We start from the raw sequence: 19,669 nt of genomic DNA on the forward strand, positions 1-19,669 counted from the left end.
ATTAAACACAACTAAAATAGTGTCTGAATTTTAAGACCAATCCCTTTTTTACATGGTAAAATGGTAGTACAGGGTAATTATCGTCCACATCATGTATATATGTACTGTCATACAGTTCCTATTTCTAGTTTTGTATCTCTGTTCATATTCTAACAGAAAAAAATAGAGAAAAAAGAATCTGTGTACATATGTATGCCGATGTGAAGCACTGTTCATGTGGATTTCTAAAAATAACTGATACGTATTTAAATAAACTTCAAAGTGTTAAGTTGGGAACGGAATTTGGAGCAGTGGTATCCCATCTGCCAGGCTAAAGCAGTCAACCTAGGGAAAACACTGGACACTATTTTTCACACTGCACAGTCTGGTTGTCTAGATATCTTTGACACTGTATAAAATAATCAATAAAATCCTAGGTTTTATTAGCGATGGAGTTGTGGTTCATTTCTCACAGATGGTCACTTAGATGACATTGTGGATACCTTCCACAATATCCCTGCAATCACCACTCATCGGGTCTATTTGTGTGGCTCCCTGCCAGCCTATTGAGCGAGATGTAATGTAATTCAAGGAGAATCTGCATCGATTGATGCTTGAGAGTGCAGGGGGAAACTCCTATCCTCAACACTGCCTTAGAGGAGAGGACAGGGTCACACAACTGCAGTTACACCGGGGTTGCCTGTGTGTGTTTGAATTAGTGTGCATGCACGGTTGTTTCTATGCCGGCTTAGGAAGTATTGAGTCATAGCTCCAGTCGCAAGTTTGTTCCCAGTGGATTCCCAGTGATAAGAGAAGGGCTTTCAGAAAGCAAATAAATCGTACTTGAATGAACGCACTGGATATGATCAATCTCAGGATAAGGTAATGTTACATTTACACTAAGTAATAAGTATGATAAATAAAAATGAGTGGAAGATTATTATTCAATCTTAAGAGTCTTTGTGATGGGTCCGTGCTCCCTCTATATTCCGAAAAAACGAGCACTGAAGTTGAAGTGTAAGAGATGAAAACAGTTTAACTGTCATTTAAAGAGTAATAGATGAAAACAGTTGAACATTCAACATTGTAGACATTGTATTGTTTTGTAGATATATAGATATAATTATATATAATTATGTTGTGTGTAAAATGCTATAAACACCAGAAACAGCAAGAGATTCCAAGTTGAGCATTGTTCAATCAGCGTCCCAGATCAAGCCCACCTATTCCAGTCATGTCATCCTGAATTGACAAAATGTCAGCGTCTGGCTGGCTCATGAAGGAGAGCGCACTCTAAAGGAAAATCACGTAGTCTCCTGGGGTAGGACTACAATTGAGCTGGCAACTAATTATTCCAAGAGCTAACAAAGCATTACAGCAGGTATGTATTAAATCCACTACGAAAAGCATTTCATTTCTGTATGCTCCTTGTAACATCTTACCACGGGAACTCGTTGCTTGTAAATTTGAATGTATTATACGTGTTTTATTAATTTATTTATAATTAGCATGTGCATACCTATCTAATAGCGTTAATACAGTATGTGGACTCAGGGGTGTGTCTGTGTTGGTGTGTTTGTACCATGCAAGCAGTAAAGTGGGCTGGAATAGGTGACTGGTTTGACAGGTGCAGGGTTCTAGTTATGTCCGTCAGAACCGGGATTGTGCCAAAGTCCAGCTGTGGGCTCTGAACATGAACTATTGGTCCCTGCCCAATACATGACAAGACCACCTCCTGGAACAAAAAAAGGCAGATTAGAGGACACATTGTACTGAGTAATTTAGAGAAAGACACCTGTATATGTATATGCCTGTATTCAGACAAACTACTCAAAATTACTCCCTCATGCACAGTATTCAACCAGTAACAGCACAGATATTAACATTCAGAAGCACACGCACACACGCACACACACACACACACACACACACACACACACACACACACACACGCACAGACTTCCACTGACCAGGGGTGGCTGGAAGCTGCCGAACACAGCAATGCGTAGAGTGCGCTGTTGCCTTCCAACGGCCTTAGCCAGCAGAAACACAGGAAGTTCTTCTGAACTGTGAGGAAGAATCAATCCTCTGGGGGTGAAGCTGCCAAAAAGCAGTGGCAGACTCTCCTCATATTCCTGAAAAAGGTGACACAGACAGAAATGACTTTTATTCAAGCAAACATACAGACCAAACATCTATTGTACAAAAAGATAGATGGTTTTGAAAGTAATTTATATTCCCTGCCCTTGTCACGGCAGGAGCTGACAGCTGACAGACAGTGATTCCAACGTTGGCCATTTGTACCAGTATAGTTTCATGGAGCTATTACTGCAAGTCAGGACATGATTATTTTGATTCCAAAAACGTTATTATATTTTGTCTTAATACAGGGATAATGATATTCTATTGGATTCATTAAAGCAATACATTCAACATTTTGGGAAATACTTTTATTGGCTTCCTTGTGGAGAGTTGGATGAGAAGCTCGATACCACTCTCATGTCTGTACGGTAAATATGAGGCTGGAGCAAGGAGATGGTTAGCTTAGCTTAACACTTCAGAAAGTCACTTCTCCCAGTCAAGAAATAGTCTGCCACATAACCCCATGTAAAAACACAACTTGTTTTTATACTTTTAAGGATAATGGATATGTTCACAGTTTTTTTAAAGTCTGTCTTACAAAAATAGTGCATATGAACATTAAGGCAGATTTTTCTTGCTGTAATTATTCCTCCTGTTCATACTCCCAATTAGAAGATCCCTTTCCTAATGTGCTTTTAATGTAAGCGATGGGGGTCAAAATCCACAGTCTCCGTTCCAAGCTGAAATCCATTTCAAATTAAGTCAAATCAAGTTGATATCGTTGAAGGTTACTGTGTCTTTAGTACAATAAACATATAAAGATATAACGTGTTAATTAGTTATCTTTAGGGGGGCTGGTAAGCAAACTTTGTTATCTTTGTTTGGACACAGCCAGTCTAGCTGTTTCCCTGAGTTTCTGTTTTTTCATAAAACACATTAATGTCGAAGTGTCCTTGGGCAAGACACTGAACCCCGAATTGCTCCCGATGCTGCGCAATCGGTGTGTACCATCGGTATGTCTGCCGAGCAGGTGGCAGGCATGGAAGCCTCGGCCACCAGTGTATGAATGTGTGTGTGAATGGTGCTGTAGTGTGTAAAGCACTTTGAGTAGTCGTTAAGACTAGAAAAGCGCTAGATAAATGCAGTCAATTTAAAGTGCAGCTACAGTCATTCCACGACTGCAATGACGGCGCAGGTATGCCAAGAGCTGGATGCGGAAGACCCGGAAGCGCTGACCAATCAGAGCAGACTGTGCTTTTTCGGGAGAGGATCTTAAGGAGACAGGCACTAAAACCATGGATGTATAATAAGAACTGGATACAGTGTTGGAGGCGGAGCCCCGTTCATTCCTATGAGAGTTGCTCAGTAGTGAAGACTTTATGGAGCCAGAAATTACCCAGAAGATCAACACTGCATCAGCACTGTGCGGCCCATAGAGCAGGCCGACTACAAACCTCTGCTGGCCCAGCCAGCTACTTCCGGTTTAGCGCTCCGCTAACTTGAATGGGGATAAAATGATTTAATTGTGCAGCTCTTCTAGACTTTCTAAATGTTATCGGACCGAATGGATTCATTTCTGTCATTTCACGGGGGTTGTGATCCACTGATTTACAGACATACAGTGGCACTCATAAGTTTATGAACCCATGCTAAAGTTGACTAAAAAGAGGAATAAAAAAATATTTTGGAAATTGATCTTAATGCTTTAATTAAAAGAATAGGAAAAATCCAACCTTTAAGGACACCAATTTTCTTTGTGAATGAATAATTATCGTAAATAAATAAATGTTCTTCCTTAAAATACAGGGGGCATAAGTAAGTACACCCCTATGTTAAATTCCCATAGAGGCAGGCAGATTGTTATTTTTAATCACATCCCCTTCACCATACCTAGAGATTGGCATGGGGTACTTTCCATAAAATAATCTCTCAATGCAAATCAAACCAGCTATTAGGCTAACTGAAATAAAACCATGCCAATCTCTAGGTATGGTGAAGGGTATGTGATAACATTTATTTATTTATGATACATTATTCATTCACAAAGAAAATGTGTTGCAATTCCAATGTTAGGCCACCATGTTCAATTTGCTTCAAAGAAGGCACACTTCCTGGGGGCCTGGCTAAAACGGAGCGTTTCAGACAGAGGGTGAATACAGATAGACAGTATTAGATAAAATTGTTTTGAAGCATGTAGACATGTTCTAGTAAAAACCCAAATACAAGAATGAGCCTGAAAAATTTGCATTATATGGGACCTTTAAAAATGCATGCAATCCTTGACAGTTTTGTGCTTGTTCATTTCACTTTTCTATGTGTACACTGCCACCACTGCCATATATATGATATATAATACCTGGTCCAGCATGCCGTAGCAGGCAGGCAGAGTGCTGGTGTTGGTCAGCCGCACTTGCTGTTCATAGCGGTGATTTAGGAAACACCTTTGAAAGTCCAACACTGGAGTCTCCACCACAATATCAGGAACAACACACCTATTAACAAAGAGAAATAGACAGAGAGAGGAGAGGAGAAGAAAAGATTTGAGGCTTATTTATGAATCACAACAGTAATTGGCATTAAATCATGCCAATACTGCAGTGTATTAATTAGAACTTATTCATGAATTTACAATGTCGGTGATTGCCGCGAGGAAGTCAGATTACCATTGCCCTATTCTGAGTGATGGTGCAGGTGACATTCAAATGTATTATTATGCAAATTAGGCTCTGAATATTTAACACATACTCCACCGATTTGTCGACACCTGTATGGAAGTTCAATGGACCACATTTACAGCTTGTCAAAGCATCAGCGACAGCCAGAAGCACAGAAGAGGTTAACGCCAGAAAAAAAGGCACTTTACTTTAAGAGAAAGTGTGGTAGGAGAGTTTGTAAAAAGCAACCTCTGCTGTTTTATGGCATCTTGTGAGTATGTTTGCATACGTGTGCACATCAAAGAGTGTGTGTGTGTGTGTGTGTGTGTGTGTGTGTGTGTATGTTCACATCTGTAAGTGTGTCTGACCTGGCTATGATAGGCAGAGTTGTGATTTTCTTCCCGACACCCTGAACATCCACTACCAGTGCCAGACTGTAGCTTTTGACTGTGTTGGAGCACAGCGTCACCTGTATACATAATACACACACATACAATAGTATTGAGACCACAAAAGGTTCCAAACATACAGAAAAACATTACTCACATCAATATAGAATGCCATTTTATTCAATATTAAATAAATGAAAAAATACATACATGAATAAATATGCCTATGAAATAAATTCAGAAATTAATAAATGAGGCAATACATGTATGAACACATGTCAATATCAATATATAAATGAGGCAATATAGTTTAATCAATAAATAAATAGGTTTTACTTTTATTTATTTCAGGGGACTTTTATTTCATAATAATTTATTTATTTCCCTCTCTATTTATTTCCACTTGTTATATTCAGATAAAGGGGCTTAGATTTTGTATGATATCTTAATTGAGGGGATGCATTGCTTATCTCTTTTGCAGCTACACTTAATGATTTAGGCTGCACCATTCAGAGTATCCTGACCGGCTGCATCACCGCCTGGTATGGCAGTTGCACCGACCTCAACCGTACAGAGGGGGGTGAAAACTGCTCAACACATCACCAGGATGGGTCTGCCATCCATGGAGAACCTCTACACCCAGCAATGCAGGAAGAAGGCCATCAAGATTAGCAGGGATCCCAATCACCCCAGCCACAAACTGTTTTGACTGCCGCCTGCCGGGAGACGGTACTGCATCCGCCAACCGCATCCATTTCTGTATATATATATATATATATATATATATATATATATATATATCTCTCAGCAAATACATTTAATCCATTCCTGTTTACATTCAGTTGATTAATTCAGATCAGTTTATTTATATATGTTATATTTTATCCCTATCCTTTAACTTGCAATATTTTACAGTATTTCTTAAGCCGCATTTCGACCAACGGTCCTGGGGTTGTTTTTCACACCTGCTTTGTTTAGTTCGGTTAAATCGAACCCTGGAGCTTTTTCCCCCACCTTGAGGAGGTGGTCTTGATCCGGTTACAAGCGAACTCTGGTTCGCTTTGGTACCGTTTGTTTGTGGTGAGAACGTGATCCGACCCAACTATAAGGTGTACTTACCAAGTCTGAGCTAAACGGCTCCTGTAGTCAGGTCTGCTTTGCAATCTGAGAGTCTGCAAGTGACAGCCAACCATAGCAGCTTGCTGTCACTCGCATCTCTGTGGTCAAACCTAGTCGCCCCTAGAGTTGAAGACAGACACCGGCAGAGTAAAGTCTTGCCGAGCACAGCAGACATAGTAACGTCGCTCGCGAAGCAATGTCTGGAAAATGATTTCAATGAAATGAGCTGGTTTGCCCATGGATGGACATGTGAGAGACGGCTAGCTTGACCATAGTCAGAAATATGCACCAGTCCAGAACATGGGACCGTGTTTCTGTATTTACTTTCTTGCTCCTGTCCCAGACACATTTTACAAATAAGCGGAGTGAACATTCTTGTGTGGTTTGTAGTGATGCATTTTTGTTCGCTTGGGAAAACGGTCAGAGTTTACAAACTCATCAACGGACGTGGACCAGAGCATACGAACTATAGTGCCCAGGACTGTTTTTAAGGAACAGAGAAGGTTCCTTCAAGCACATGTTACATACGTCTGCATAACCTCCGCAGTCTAAAGACCCGTAAAGATTAGACAAATTAGTCCGCTGACGTATTAAGCAACATGACAGGATGAGTGCTGCTGGTAGTCGCAGGGGTAAACACACTCTGCAGCCAACAGGTCAGTGTGGACGCTGGCTCGGGCAAACCTCTCTCTTTTTCTTTGTGTTTTCGGAAGGCCGACAGCAAAGCCTAACTTTACTTTTATGTTCAATGAGAGGTGTGGCTGGGTTGGGTCAGCAGGTAGAGCAGGCGCACAGATACTGGGAGGTTTATGCCTTGACGCAGAGGTCCAGGGTTCGAGTCTGACCTGTGACAATTTCCTGCATGTCTTCCCCCTTTCTCACCTAGCTGTCCTATTGATGAAAAGCCCAAAAAATAATCTTAAAAAAAATCAATGAGAGTACTTCCGTGTTTTATGAATAAGGCGGTTAGTACTACCCTCCGATCAGAGTCTTTTTGGGGCATTACAAAAGGCCCCGAAAAAGTTCCTGTGGTCAAAATCTTTTGAATCTCTTTTTTTTACTTACGTGTTTTTTTCTTCTTATATATTTAATTAGCATTGTTGAAGGGAGCCTGAGATCTAAGATTTTCATTGCCAACGAATGCTTCTCTGTAATTGTTCATATGCACATGGCAATGACAAAAAGAACTTGAAAATATGGGCATATTTAACATACTGCCTAGTACAGTTTTGGCATACGTTAAAATGGGTTTCCCATTCATTTGTTAATTCACTGTACCTCAATGGTGACATCTGAAAAGGAACACACAGAGCCTGCAGCAGGTGTGATGGTGAACTCCACAGGCCGTGCATGAAGATCTCTAGCAGCACTGCCTTCCCAAATGTTCCTGGACACCTCGGACGCCTGTTTGAGACTAGTAACACTGGGAGACCCCAAGCCGTCTCCCTGGACACGCAGGGCAAAGGTAATAGGCACAGAGGAGTCGTTGAAGAGGCTACACTTCAATGTTAGTGGGAAACCTGCACAGAACGATAGATGGGGAACATAAAGAGGAGGCTGAAGTGGAGGACATTTATTTCCTGAACGTTGTGATTCTCTGAAGTATATATCGTATGTAGCAACTTAAAAGTGAAAAAGCTCAAGAAAAATGTTGCAACTCACCAAAGCCTACATCTCCAAAATTGAGCTGTGAAACATCAAAGTATAATTTGGGACCAATGACACAACCCCTGAAAAAAAAGAAACGTGCCATTAGAAGCATTGGTATTTTAATAAGTAACACTGCCAACAAATTTCAAGACTGAGTTTTTATATTTGCTTGGATAAATCTGAATGTTCCGTTACAATCTGAGTAACTACACTCTCTAACTTCACCTGAAAGTCACGACAAGTGGTTGAGGCTGTCCTGTGACAGTTAGCAGCAAGTCCTCATCGAAAGTTCCCAAGATGCGACTGTGGAAGGTGACTTTCACAATCTGGCAGGCCCCAGAGGGAACAACACCTTCCACAGGACTAAAGGAGAAACAGCGGCCGAAGGTAGAGTCGGGGCTTGACAGCCTGAAAGGAGCGTCAATCAGTCCTCTGTTGTGCACCTCCATCTGGAGAAAGAAGAAGGATCCGCTGATTCACTACTCAAGTCATGTTTTTCTTGTATATTCAGTTTTTATGCACCACAAATCTGAAACAAACTCCCAGAAAACTGCAGGTCCACTGAAACTCTTTCCGATGCTGCCTTTTTTAAGTAATTGTTCATTTCTTACAATGCACTGTCACTTTAATTCTTGTATTTCATTCCTGTCTTATTCTATTTTAGCTGGGTTTATATTCTCTTTAACATATGTTTTCAGTTGTTTTCAACTGTTCTTTAATGTTTTATGTAAAGCACTTTGAATAGCTTTGTTGCTGAAATGTGCTAAATAAGTAAAGCTGCCTAGCCTTGCCTTGTTGACCTGATGGGGCACAAGAATTGCATATTGTTTAAATTGTTTACATGTGGACAAAATTAAATGAACAATAATATAACAAAATAGAATCATACCACAAACTTTAGCCACAAATTACCTTAGAGTTGAATCAAAACACGACTGACAGTCTCAGTATTATCTCCACACAGGGGCTGTGGCTATTCCATTGCATCACATTATATTTTACAGGCATTGACTCACTGTATGACATGGCTTGGCCTCTTAGCAGCTTGTTTTTGTCTGTGATTTTTAATTTCTATACTTTCATTATTGTCAGATGTTTTAGCTTGAGTTTAACAGTCTAAATTAAATAAAAAAACTTAGTTCAAAAGATAGGGAGATTATGCCACACTCAAGCTGTTTATTGTTCATGTACATGTATTCAGATCCACAGTTTTAGAAATAAACAATACACACCAGGCTCATCACATTCATTTTCTGAAGGGACACAACTGTTCACTTTGGCTTAACCTTTCTTACTTCATAATTGTCTGTGTCACCAATGAATACATTTTTCATGTCCATCAGGTCATAGTTGAGCTGGAGATTAGGTCCCACTCCCTCAGCCTTTATTGTGAGAGGCAACCGAGATTCACGGCCTAAGTGCAGACACAGACAGGGAGAGAGATTCACAACCAAGTTAAAGACAGAGAAACCAAAAAACATACTATAAGGTCAGGGGAACGTTCCAAAACAAGGAGGTCGGAGGTTTACCGACACAAATGCATATAAAAAGTGACAACTTCATGTTTAGAGAGATTGTCTTACATATCAAACACTGATTTTATCCAGGTGAATTGGAAAAATTGCTTTTATGTGTCCAGTTTAAAGTGCTAAATCAAAGTCCAAATGTAAAATGTCTACATACTTGCTAAACATTAACTTTGCTGCGGCTTCTTTCTACTTTTCTCTCTGTCTCTCTGTCTCTGAACTTATTGAAGGGCATACGAGTTCAAGCCTGAAGTTTCGCTGAATAAGCTTCTAACCCTACTTGCTAAGTGAGGAATCAGGGTATGGTAGTTTTCAGTCCAGATGTCATTGAGCCAGGCTGGTCAGGTCGCCACCTGCCTCAGAAAACATGGAAATTAATGTAAATCTGGCCTCCGGCTCCCAAGACACACGTGACGGCCACATGCAAATTCCCCAACAACCTTTTACTACCACTGGGATGAAATGAATATATTTGGGCCTCATGACTCATATGAAATTGAAAATGAGATCAAGTAGCAATGAGCGGTTAAAGCATTTAGGACGATTTAGGGGTTCATTTGTGGTGCTTCCACTTTGATTGTGGATGTCATACACTGAAGGAGAAAGGAACATGAAAACAGACATAGTTGAGAGGAGCAGTTGTTCTCTGACAAAAACCAAACAGACAGGCACAGTTTGCTGCCCAGACTTGTCTGTCTAACCTTTGTCTGCACCAACCCACTGAAGGAAGGAGAATATTTTATGAGAAAGCCAAAGCTATTGATTTAGAGCAGGAATGTAAAATCTGCTTGAAGTTAAAACCATCAATTCCCAGGTGTTGAAGAACAAACAAAAGAAAAGAGTTATCCTCTGGTTCTAAGAGCGGTTTCGGTTCAAGAAACAAGTCAACTTTGTGTTAAGTGCAGTGATGGAATGTAACAAAGTACAATACTTAGTTACTGTACTTAAGTACAATTTTCACAAATCTATACTTTACTTAAGTAGAATCAATAGTGCATACTTTTGACTTTTACTTCGTTACATTTTGCAGCAATTATCTATATTTTCTACTCCACTACATTTCTACAATGTTCCGTTACATTTCGTTATATTTTCTGATCAGTTTTTCCCCCTGCCAAAACGTCTTCCTGACGTCACACGTTTGTCTCACCAGTGAAGTTTGGTTGCCATAGACACTGTATATATGGGGCACCGCCAAACCTTCATCGGCTTCCAAGCCGGCTCTGGTCGTCCAGAGCCCGGGCGCAGCGCCGCTGACCCTCGGTAATACAGCCTCCGGTAAAAGTGAAAATTAAAATGTCTGTTTTTTATTATTCCCGTTTTTAAATCATAGTTGCCATCTATTTCTCTCCACGGCGTTGTTTACTTCTCCACCAGGCTGCGTAAGACGCGTTCATATCTTATTTATTTGGCTGGACCTCTTCACATCCGCCTCCCCATTTCCGCTGCTTCACACACTTATTTGCTTACGCTCCCATGGTTAAAGGAAATGAAACCGTCTTAAAATTCATCCATGAATAAAACCAGCCGCATTCCGATTCTAACAACATATTTCCGTTTCATGCTGGTTAGGATAGGAACTTTTTTTTTGATCATATGGCCTTAGCATTAAACAAGTTCTTTAATGTCGCCAACTCTTTGTGGACCGACCAATAGTTATTGCCCTCCCGGGCACCATGCTGCTAGCGTGGCTTAAATTTACACATTGTTTGTTTCTTACAAAATTTGTTTCTTATGTATTACTGTATGTAATATACATGCAATACTGTGCTATGAATGTTGTATTTTCTAGCTAGGCACTGACCTGTGACATCACAATATATGGTTTGTTGGTATAGTTTGGCCTCTTCGGGCTTGAAGACAATGTTGAACTGTGCTGGGCAGTTGGGCCATATTTCACCTTCCTGAGCCATGTAAAGACAAGAAGAAGAAAAACAATAGGTCATTTTAATTAAAGGATATAAATCAGACATGCACACACCTAGCATATGGCTGGCCCGTGTATGGTCAATGTGCTTAATTATGGCCAAATTGTTACAGGGTTAGTCAGCGGTGGTGTCTATAATGTGAATATAGATATTTAATGTTTATTTGTGGAAGTGGAACAAATTTTCATCACCATCGCGATACAAACGTGCACAATGAACACATTGCAAAAACCTGACACTTAATCATTTTATTTAGGGACGGGCAACAAAACCTTTTTAAAAAGCCTGTGTCACTGCTGTTTGTGATTGTTGTTTTACTAATTACGTAGGCCTACTTGTTCAACACACTCATTTACGTCTGAAGAGTGAAGAGAGGAGCAGGCACACACACACACACACACACACACACACACACACACACACACACACACACACACACACACACACACACACACACAGTGCCGTTATTCAGAAACATCATGAGAAGCTATAATCTCTGCAGCACAGTCCGAACACGGAAAGAAGCGAGGCTGTAAATCCATGGGTAGGGTGTGGACCATTATCTGACGAGAGATACTGGGCAAGAGGGATACAAAGAGAAAGGAAAACACCAACACACACATAAACACACCGCTGGCATCACAGTTATGCAGCTGCGTGAGAGAGCCAGGATGTTGTTCTGCACAGCCTGGCTTCTGCGTTCCTGCAGTGCTCTGGACAGCAGTGGCAGGCGATGGATCGCTGTGGGGTCAGACTCACACTGAATAAGCAACCGTTCCTTCTCCACCTCCTCCTCCTTCTGTTGGAGCACAGAGCTCTCCCTACAGACATGGAGGAAGGAAGGTAAGGTAAAAGGCAAAAAAAGAAAGAGAAACCAGAAGGGTCCGAGAGAAGAACAAAGAGTTGCAGACAGAAAGAAAGGGATGGACACTTTTCTGGCAACATGCTCTGGTAAAGAAAAAAAAAACACACAGCAGGAAATTTTACTTGCTACATGTACACAGTAAGACGGAGAGGGAGAGCTTATACAGCCCACACTTCTAAAAACATCTTATCGAAAACACATTCCTGAATTGTTGCTGTTAAATCCTTTGTGTTCATACATACATACATACATACCTCAGTAAGCTCAGGGCCTCCTCTTGCAGGCTGGGCCACGTCGTCCAACAGTATTTAAAAGGGATCTTACTACTGTAGGTGAGGGACACTTTGTGTACGTTGGCCAGGGAAATGTAAGTCTTCTTCAACAGAACAAAGTCAGACTCAAGATGGATGTCTAGTTCCTCACAAGCCCCATACAAGCTGATGTACACATCTTCACCTGCGCAGAAGTCATGCAGAAACAGCATGTAGACACATGTAGAACTGCACACACAAACATCCATGAATAGACTATATCAATGGTTTTTAAAACTTCTGATCATCAACTTTTAATTGTTCCCTAACGTGGGTCACACGAGTTGTGGGATGAAGACAACAAAGCATGATTTTAACAGCTGAGCAAAGTATATTCTGCATCCAGCTCAAATGAATCTGCTGAATAAGTAAGGTGAGTGAAGAGACACTGTTTTCTTTGTATATTTCAACAATCCAAAAATGTCTTTTCGTTGATTGACCTGCTGTTATAAACACATTTGTACATTTACTATGTACTATGCACAGACAACAAGATCAAACAATCTATGTAAGCCACAAATCTAAACCCGCATTTATTCCTACATTTAGTTATATTATAGAACTGAATCACAGAAAACATATGAGATGTTGGCAGAAATTTAGAAGTCTTAAACCAGGCTAGCAAAACTGAAAGCTTAATGTAAAAAGGGGCATCTGAATGTACCTTGTTTTTGTGCTTCTTGTTTTTCATTGCTGTCCTTATGACATGCCCCATTACACAGCTCGAATATTAAAAGATGCATGTGAATGCATGAATGAAAAGAGTTTTTTTAGACTAAAGAAAAGGAAGTGCTTTCACTAGCAATGAATTATCTGCAATCCCACATAAATAAGCAAAACAATAACAGGGCAAATGGTTGTACAGTTAAAATCTTTAAGACATATAACAATAAACAATAGGCAATACAAGCTCAAATGGAAGATCAATATATCACTGTATAGCAAAATTGGGATTATTTAATGCATTAATTAAAGCAATGTCCTAATGGTGTAGTTGCCGGGGGAGAGACAGTTATACACTGAGTTTATTGACATTTCTTTAAACCAATCACAATCGTCTTGGGCGGTGCTAAGCGCCGGATGGAGCCCCGGTGCCTCTGCAAAATAGCCTCAGGAAGGAACTTGTTTTGGTGGAACATGTGTACGTTCAAAGGTTGTTTTAGTCGTGCAACAGAAAACTCAGATTGGACAGATAGTCTAGCTAGCTGTCTGGATTTACACTGCAGAGATCTGAGGAGCAGCTAACCATAGTCCTCATAAATCCATAACAACACAAAGAAAGCGGAAATCCAAAAAGAGTGACATCCGGCGGAATTTCCGGCACAACGAGAGCAATCCCGGAAGTGGAACGTTGTGGAGATAGACTATGCACTGATATACTGCACTTACAGCACAACAATTCTACCCACTAAGCAGCCACTGCTGCTCCTCGGGGAATCTCAGGCCTAATGTGGGCAGTGGAGAGAGGAGAAGCTCACAGTGGAGTCAAGGACACACTGCAAAGTCTGGCTTTGAAAGACTGGATCTGGATCAAAAGGAGCCACGCAGAGAGATTACAATGGCTCTCAAAATATCCTGGAAAACTGACATCCAAAACAACTTACTTTATTATGCTGCCAAAGCCTTTTTGAGTTGCAGTAAAATACATCAGGCTGAAAGAAATATGAATTGTTTAAATCTTACTGTAGTAGACTTAAGGTAGTACGATTTCCCACAATGCACAATACAACAATTTCAAAGTATGATTCTATGGAATAAAGTTACAAAACCGCAAGGGACAAAGTCTCGTAGTAGCAAGGTGCCACCATCACAGCATGCACACTTCCAGCAGTGAGAGACAAGAAAGAGCAACAATAAGCAGCAACAAAGATAAGATGCAAAACAAGGTTTTGTGTAAAGCCGCCAAGAACAAGGGCTTATGTAAATGTTGTGAGTGTTTGTTTACATTCAAATCATAAGGACTGGCCTGAAAAAAAAGCACACTGCTTATCCTGAGATTATTTATATTTGTATACCTGCAGAGGTTACTTTGTTTAAAAGGACAAATTTCCAGCAAATCCTACTCAACACACACACACACACACACACACACACACACACACACACACACACACACACACACAGGAAACTCTTTGGAATTTTGGATACAATATAAGGCGATGACTGAATTCTGAACACTCCAAACACTACAGGGGTCTCCTCTCCATGTTTCTCTGGTTTCTTTGATATTACATTTCGCTAGCATAAATGAAAACACAGTTTCCCTGGTCAATCAAATTACTTCAAGAGTCCAATGGGTATTTCATTTAATTGTGATTGTTGTGCTTTTCAAAGCTCGCCTCTAACCAAAACAACCGGGGAGGCGTGCCATTAATTACTTTACACAATGTAATGGAGTGAACAAAATGAATTACATACAAGTAGAGAGTTCTAGGGCTGTGCCATTAATTGAATTTTGGCTCCTAATGATCACAAAAACTATTATTTTGCACATTATGTTTTGCAAGTAAACTCTTACTTATGTTTTGTGTTCTGAATGAAAAAAAAAAAGTTCAAACGGCAAAAGTATGAAGGGAAATTTCCCAGTTCAAGGTGTTTTCACAGTTGATTTGTTTTATAAGTTCAATAATTGCAACATCTTTTCAAAAGACAATGAGTAATAGTGTTAAATAATGGCGATTTCAATATTGACCAAAATAATCGTGATTATGATTTTTTCCATAATCGCGCGGCCCTTGGTTGCTCTGCACGACGTTGAGTGAAATCATGCTTTTGGCTGAGGATTACAAACTTGTTTCAGGTTTGACAATGCAAAAATGTTGAGGTCTGAAATTGCGCCAGTGCACGTTCACTGATGTGAGTCCATCAACGTTTAAATAAACAAGGAAAATGCTCAGGTTCAGGGCTGCAGTTCTGGACCTGCAGTTTCACCTGCAACAGAGAAACCAACAGCAGTTTCATGTGAGCCATATACAGGCAAAATATACATACGCTTCTGAATAAAATACAAAAACCTTCGACTGTCTTCGACTGTCCTTATTTTGTTTCACCTTCCTATTTTAAAACATCTGCACCTGCTGCATCGAAAAACTTCCACCACACTACCTGCGAAGTCATCCTTCCGCTTTTATAAAGTAATGCAAAAGTAGTGTAAAGCATTACAATTCAGAGACAGTAATATTGTAATATAACTAATTACGCTCAAATGACAGTAACTAGTAATCAACAATGTATTACAAGTTACAGTACAATATTATATTGACTCTTTGGACAACAGTACGATATTGGCTGATATCACAAAGTCTCCCACGACACGATTTCGATCCGATTGAATTCAGGGGCCTGCGATCAATATGAACAATATGCGAAATCATATGCCCATTTAACACAATCACTTACATTTATATCAACTCACAAAAACAACTGAAATACGATTTTATTACTGAGCTTTTCCAAACATTTAAATAAACTAAACTTTTCAAAACTAAGGCACATCTTAAAGATGACATGTGATAAGTGATATCATTGATATTTTCACTTTGCATCGATGATAATAGATCGTTGATCATTGAATCGATATATCGATCCAGATCGATAATGATAATGGCAACTCAATAAATACACTACACTTCATAGGAACACCATCAAACTAAAACCAAGACTCAATGACGAATTAACTAAAACACTGACTGTTTCCAGGAGATTCATCTTCCACAATAATAAGCAAATGTGTAACATTTTTATAAGATAAACCATCCCATTAGGTTTCTAGTCCTGCTCAATGCAGACTGCATAGGAAAGCTTTTCATCCATCTCTGCCTGGGCTTGAACGTGAGTGAGCAGAAGTGAATCATTTGGACCTGAGATACCTCATTTTTGAGTAACATGAAAGCCTCAGTAGGAGTACAACTCTCCCAGCATTAGTGTAACTTATTTAGCTTTCAGATGTATCAACAACAAATTGAGCCCAGTCCTGGTTGAGGGAAAAAAAACAACCCGACTGTGAAGAATGTAGGCTGATTAAATCTATACAATGACCGTACGTGCCCTACAGTAAAAACACATATTAGAATTCAAGGAGCACTCGCTCGTGTTTGCAACAGTGTAATTATCATGGAGATTTACATCATGTACCTAGAGGCAGAAATAGGGAATACAGAAAAAGCCTGGTACAGTTTTACAGGTCTTTTGTTTTCACTCTGCGAAAAAGACTAGCAGCAGCTGTGAGATACCATCGGAATGGAGAAGAAGAGAGTAAAGACAACGGAGAGGACAAAGGATGAATGATGGATGAATGAGGAAGAGGGAAAGAAGAATTGGGGAAACAGGAGAGAAAAGCAATTATCTCGCAGCATCCGGATGCTATGACAGCAGTTGACAGACAGGGAGAGCTGCAGCTTATTGCTAAGCTTTCATCATCACTGTCCACCAACCCGTTTCCCCCATGCTTGTTTTCTCTTCCCATAATTTCTCTATGAACGCAGCGAGAGAACTTCTCAACCCCCTCAGCTACCTTTGATCACAGCACTCTGCAGCATGTGTGTGCATGCACGTGCTTGTTTGTGTGTGTATCTTGTGTTGGGTTTGTGTTTGTTACTGTGCAGCTTCTTGCTGTTTGTGTGTGAGTGTGCTGCTTTTCTAAAAAAGGCTGCTGTGCTGAAGTCCCCTCGGTGCTACAGCCCTGTCAAAGCAGATGCCTCAGCGCGTCCTAAGAGCTGTTCGTCTTTTCATTTAAATCAGCAGCAGTGACAGAGCAGAGGGTTGTGTGTGACGGAGGGAGGGGGTTACTGGAGCAGCACAGACTCTCTGCTCACTTTTAAGACAGAACATGCATTGTCTAACACCCCGTGGTCGAAAAACAAGCGAGCTGAGCAAACTATTATTTTCCAAAGCGGCACTGGCTTTTAACTGACAATGGGTAATAAAGATGCAGAGTGTACCCGCGTTACGTACTGTGGTGTACATGCAAATTGACATGCAACACGCTAACACACACACGTGCACACACGCAAGGTCAGCCAGCTTATGCTGAAGTCTCCAATGGCCCCTCAGCAGAGTAAAGCCTTTAGCAGTATGCTGACCTGAAACATACATGAGTGTGAGGGAGACAGGGAAATGGTGCTAAATTAAAAATGATAGTGTCTTGATGGGCTGTAAGTGGTGTTCTGAACCTGGCCTGGCCCTTCCATTTTAAAAGCTTAATGCTGCTGAGCGCTGTTACTGATGCCACTCCTACAGCAAGACCTGCCTGTTTGTGTAGCCAGTCAGCACCCCCTGCTCCTTTAAGGTCACGCACACAGGTAAACAAATAAAAATGCTTTTACAGTTCACAAAAAAATGGAAAAACAAACACACTCATCCACAATCACATTTTTTTAAAGATCCTGAAGTTTTTGTTTTTGTTTTTTACTCTAAACAATCATCATTAAATAGCTATACATACATATTTTATTAAATCTCCCTCTGCTCTGGGAAACGGTCTCACAATAATTAAATGATAAAAATGGATGATTACAAATCTAAAGTCAGAACAGTTAGGCTCTTATTCACCGTTATTATCCAATCATAAACAGGCCGTGTATTCGCAAGGTGACTTTTCCGTGGTAGAGCTTCGGGACTACGACTGATAACAGAATGATTGTCGTGTCAGCATGCTACTGAATCTTCCCTCACAAACACACACTCAAACACACAGTGCTGGTACACGACTGTATTTGTTTAACACCGTGGGATTATTGTACCGAGTATACGTCATAGGAGACTTTGATGTGGACGGCTTGGGTCAGGAGTAAGGCTGATTTGGTTTTGATTGAAGCATCCCCTTGGTTAATCAACCTAGCCAGGCATGTTTGCTATTTTCGGCTACCACTGTTTAGCTGGGAGTACACATGAAATGTGAGACTAATTGCTCTTTTCCCATCATAACAAACGACACTAAAATTGGGTGTACTTCTCCAAGTTACTTTTTGCATTGAAACCTTTATTAAGTGTTTGACAGCCATCAAAGTGATTTTACTATACCATTTCCTAAATTCATGGCAGGCGTTTAAAACGGTGAGCTAGTAAAAAAAAAAAAAAGTTAAATCATCTCTTGCAATGCACCAATGTTTTCTAGCAACTTTCTCCCTTTTCCTCTAATTGATCCCCTTGTGTGTCAACAGGAAAAGTCAAAAGCTTCGTGTTTTTGCCTTTGATGTTAAGGAGTCTGGCTAATTGTGCAGGCAACCAATGTGTGACCATTAAAGGTGCCCTGCCACACAAAACCGTTTTTACTTGCATTTTTTGAAATATGTTAGGTCCATATGTGTTTGTGTTATGTCGTGAATGTGAAAATGAAAATGAACTGCTACCTCCTCTGTCAGCTCTAGCCACTGAAAAGAAATAAGTGGAGAAATCAGGCCAATTACAAAAGCCGGTCAGTCTGACGTGGTGTTGCCTGAGCTCATTACTATTCATGAGCTCGCCCAGTTGCGCTGGGTAAAGGATGCTGATAGCCAGGCTCTCACTGGCTAGCTGTAAGCCAATCAGAGTCAAGCAGCTTAGTTTGTCGAATATTAATGAGAACTGGCACAAATTGAGCTAAGTCTTCCTGCAGGCTTTCTATACCACGCTAGAATGGCTTGAAACAAGGTAAATAAAGCATTTTTTCCACAGAAATGTTATAGAGTCCATGGTCAGAACTTCAGACATTACCACAAAGTAATGAAATACGTGTGGCAGGTCACCTTTAAGTGTGAAACTACAGTACAAGTACAGGTATAAGTGTGAGTAGGGCCTAAAAATCCTTCATAAAAAATACTGCTAACAAGATTATCATAAATGAGCAGATTTATCTCAAAAACACAAAGTTGGAAGGCGAAGAGAGTACAACCAGTAGCTATCACTGTAAAACAAGCATTTATCAAACAATTTAATAAAATGCTTAATGAATAAAAAACAGAGGATAAATTATTCATTAGCTTATTGCATCGAGCTAAGGTAAGTCCTGACAGCGGAACAAACCATATAAATGCATAAACTAATAAACATATACAATTTGTTTTTCATGGAATGGCAACATTTACTGCAAAACCTTTATGATTACAAGATTGACCTATACTGGCATTATACAGTCAGTCAAACTGGTGTATAAGCAGTGCTAGTAATCTGTTTTTGTGTGCTTTAGA

At 40.2% G+C, this 19,669-nt stretch overlaps 1 protein-coding gene across 1 annotated transcript in view; it reads right to left on the reverse strand.

The window, feature by feature from the left end:
* Positions 1-19,669, reverse strand: part of hydin (HYDIN axonemal central pair apparatus protein) — a 106,920-nt gene that overhangs the window by 80,153 nt on the left and 7,098 nt on the right. Inside the window, 11 exon segments of the mRNA XM_078258062.1 lie at positions 1,562-1,714; positions 1,950-2,114; positions 4,418-4,553; positions 5,084-5,184; positions 7,502-7,743; positions 7,886-7,953; positions 8,099-8,322; positions 9,169-9,287; positions 11,204-11,303; positions 11,959-12,148; positions 12,447-12,648. Coding sequence (XP_078114188.1) covers positions 1,562-1,714; positions 1,950-2,114; positions 4,418-4,553; positions 5,084-5,184; positions 7,502-7,743; positions 7,886-7,953; positions 8,099-8,322; positions 9,169-9,287; positions 11,204-11,303; positions 11,959-12,148; positions 12,447-12,648 — 1,700 coding nt within the window.

Source organism: Sander vitreus, chromosome 8 (genome assembly GCF_031162955.1).
Source record: "Sander vitreus isolate 19-12246 chromosome 8, sanVit1, whole genome shotgun sequence".
Classification (NCBI taxonomy): Eukaryota; Metazoa; Chordata; class Actinopteri; order Perciformes; family Percidae; genus Sander; species Sander vitreus.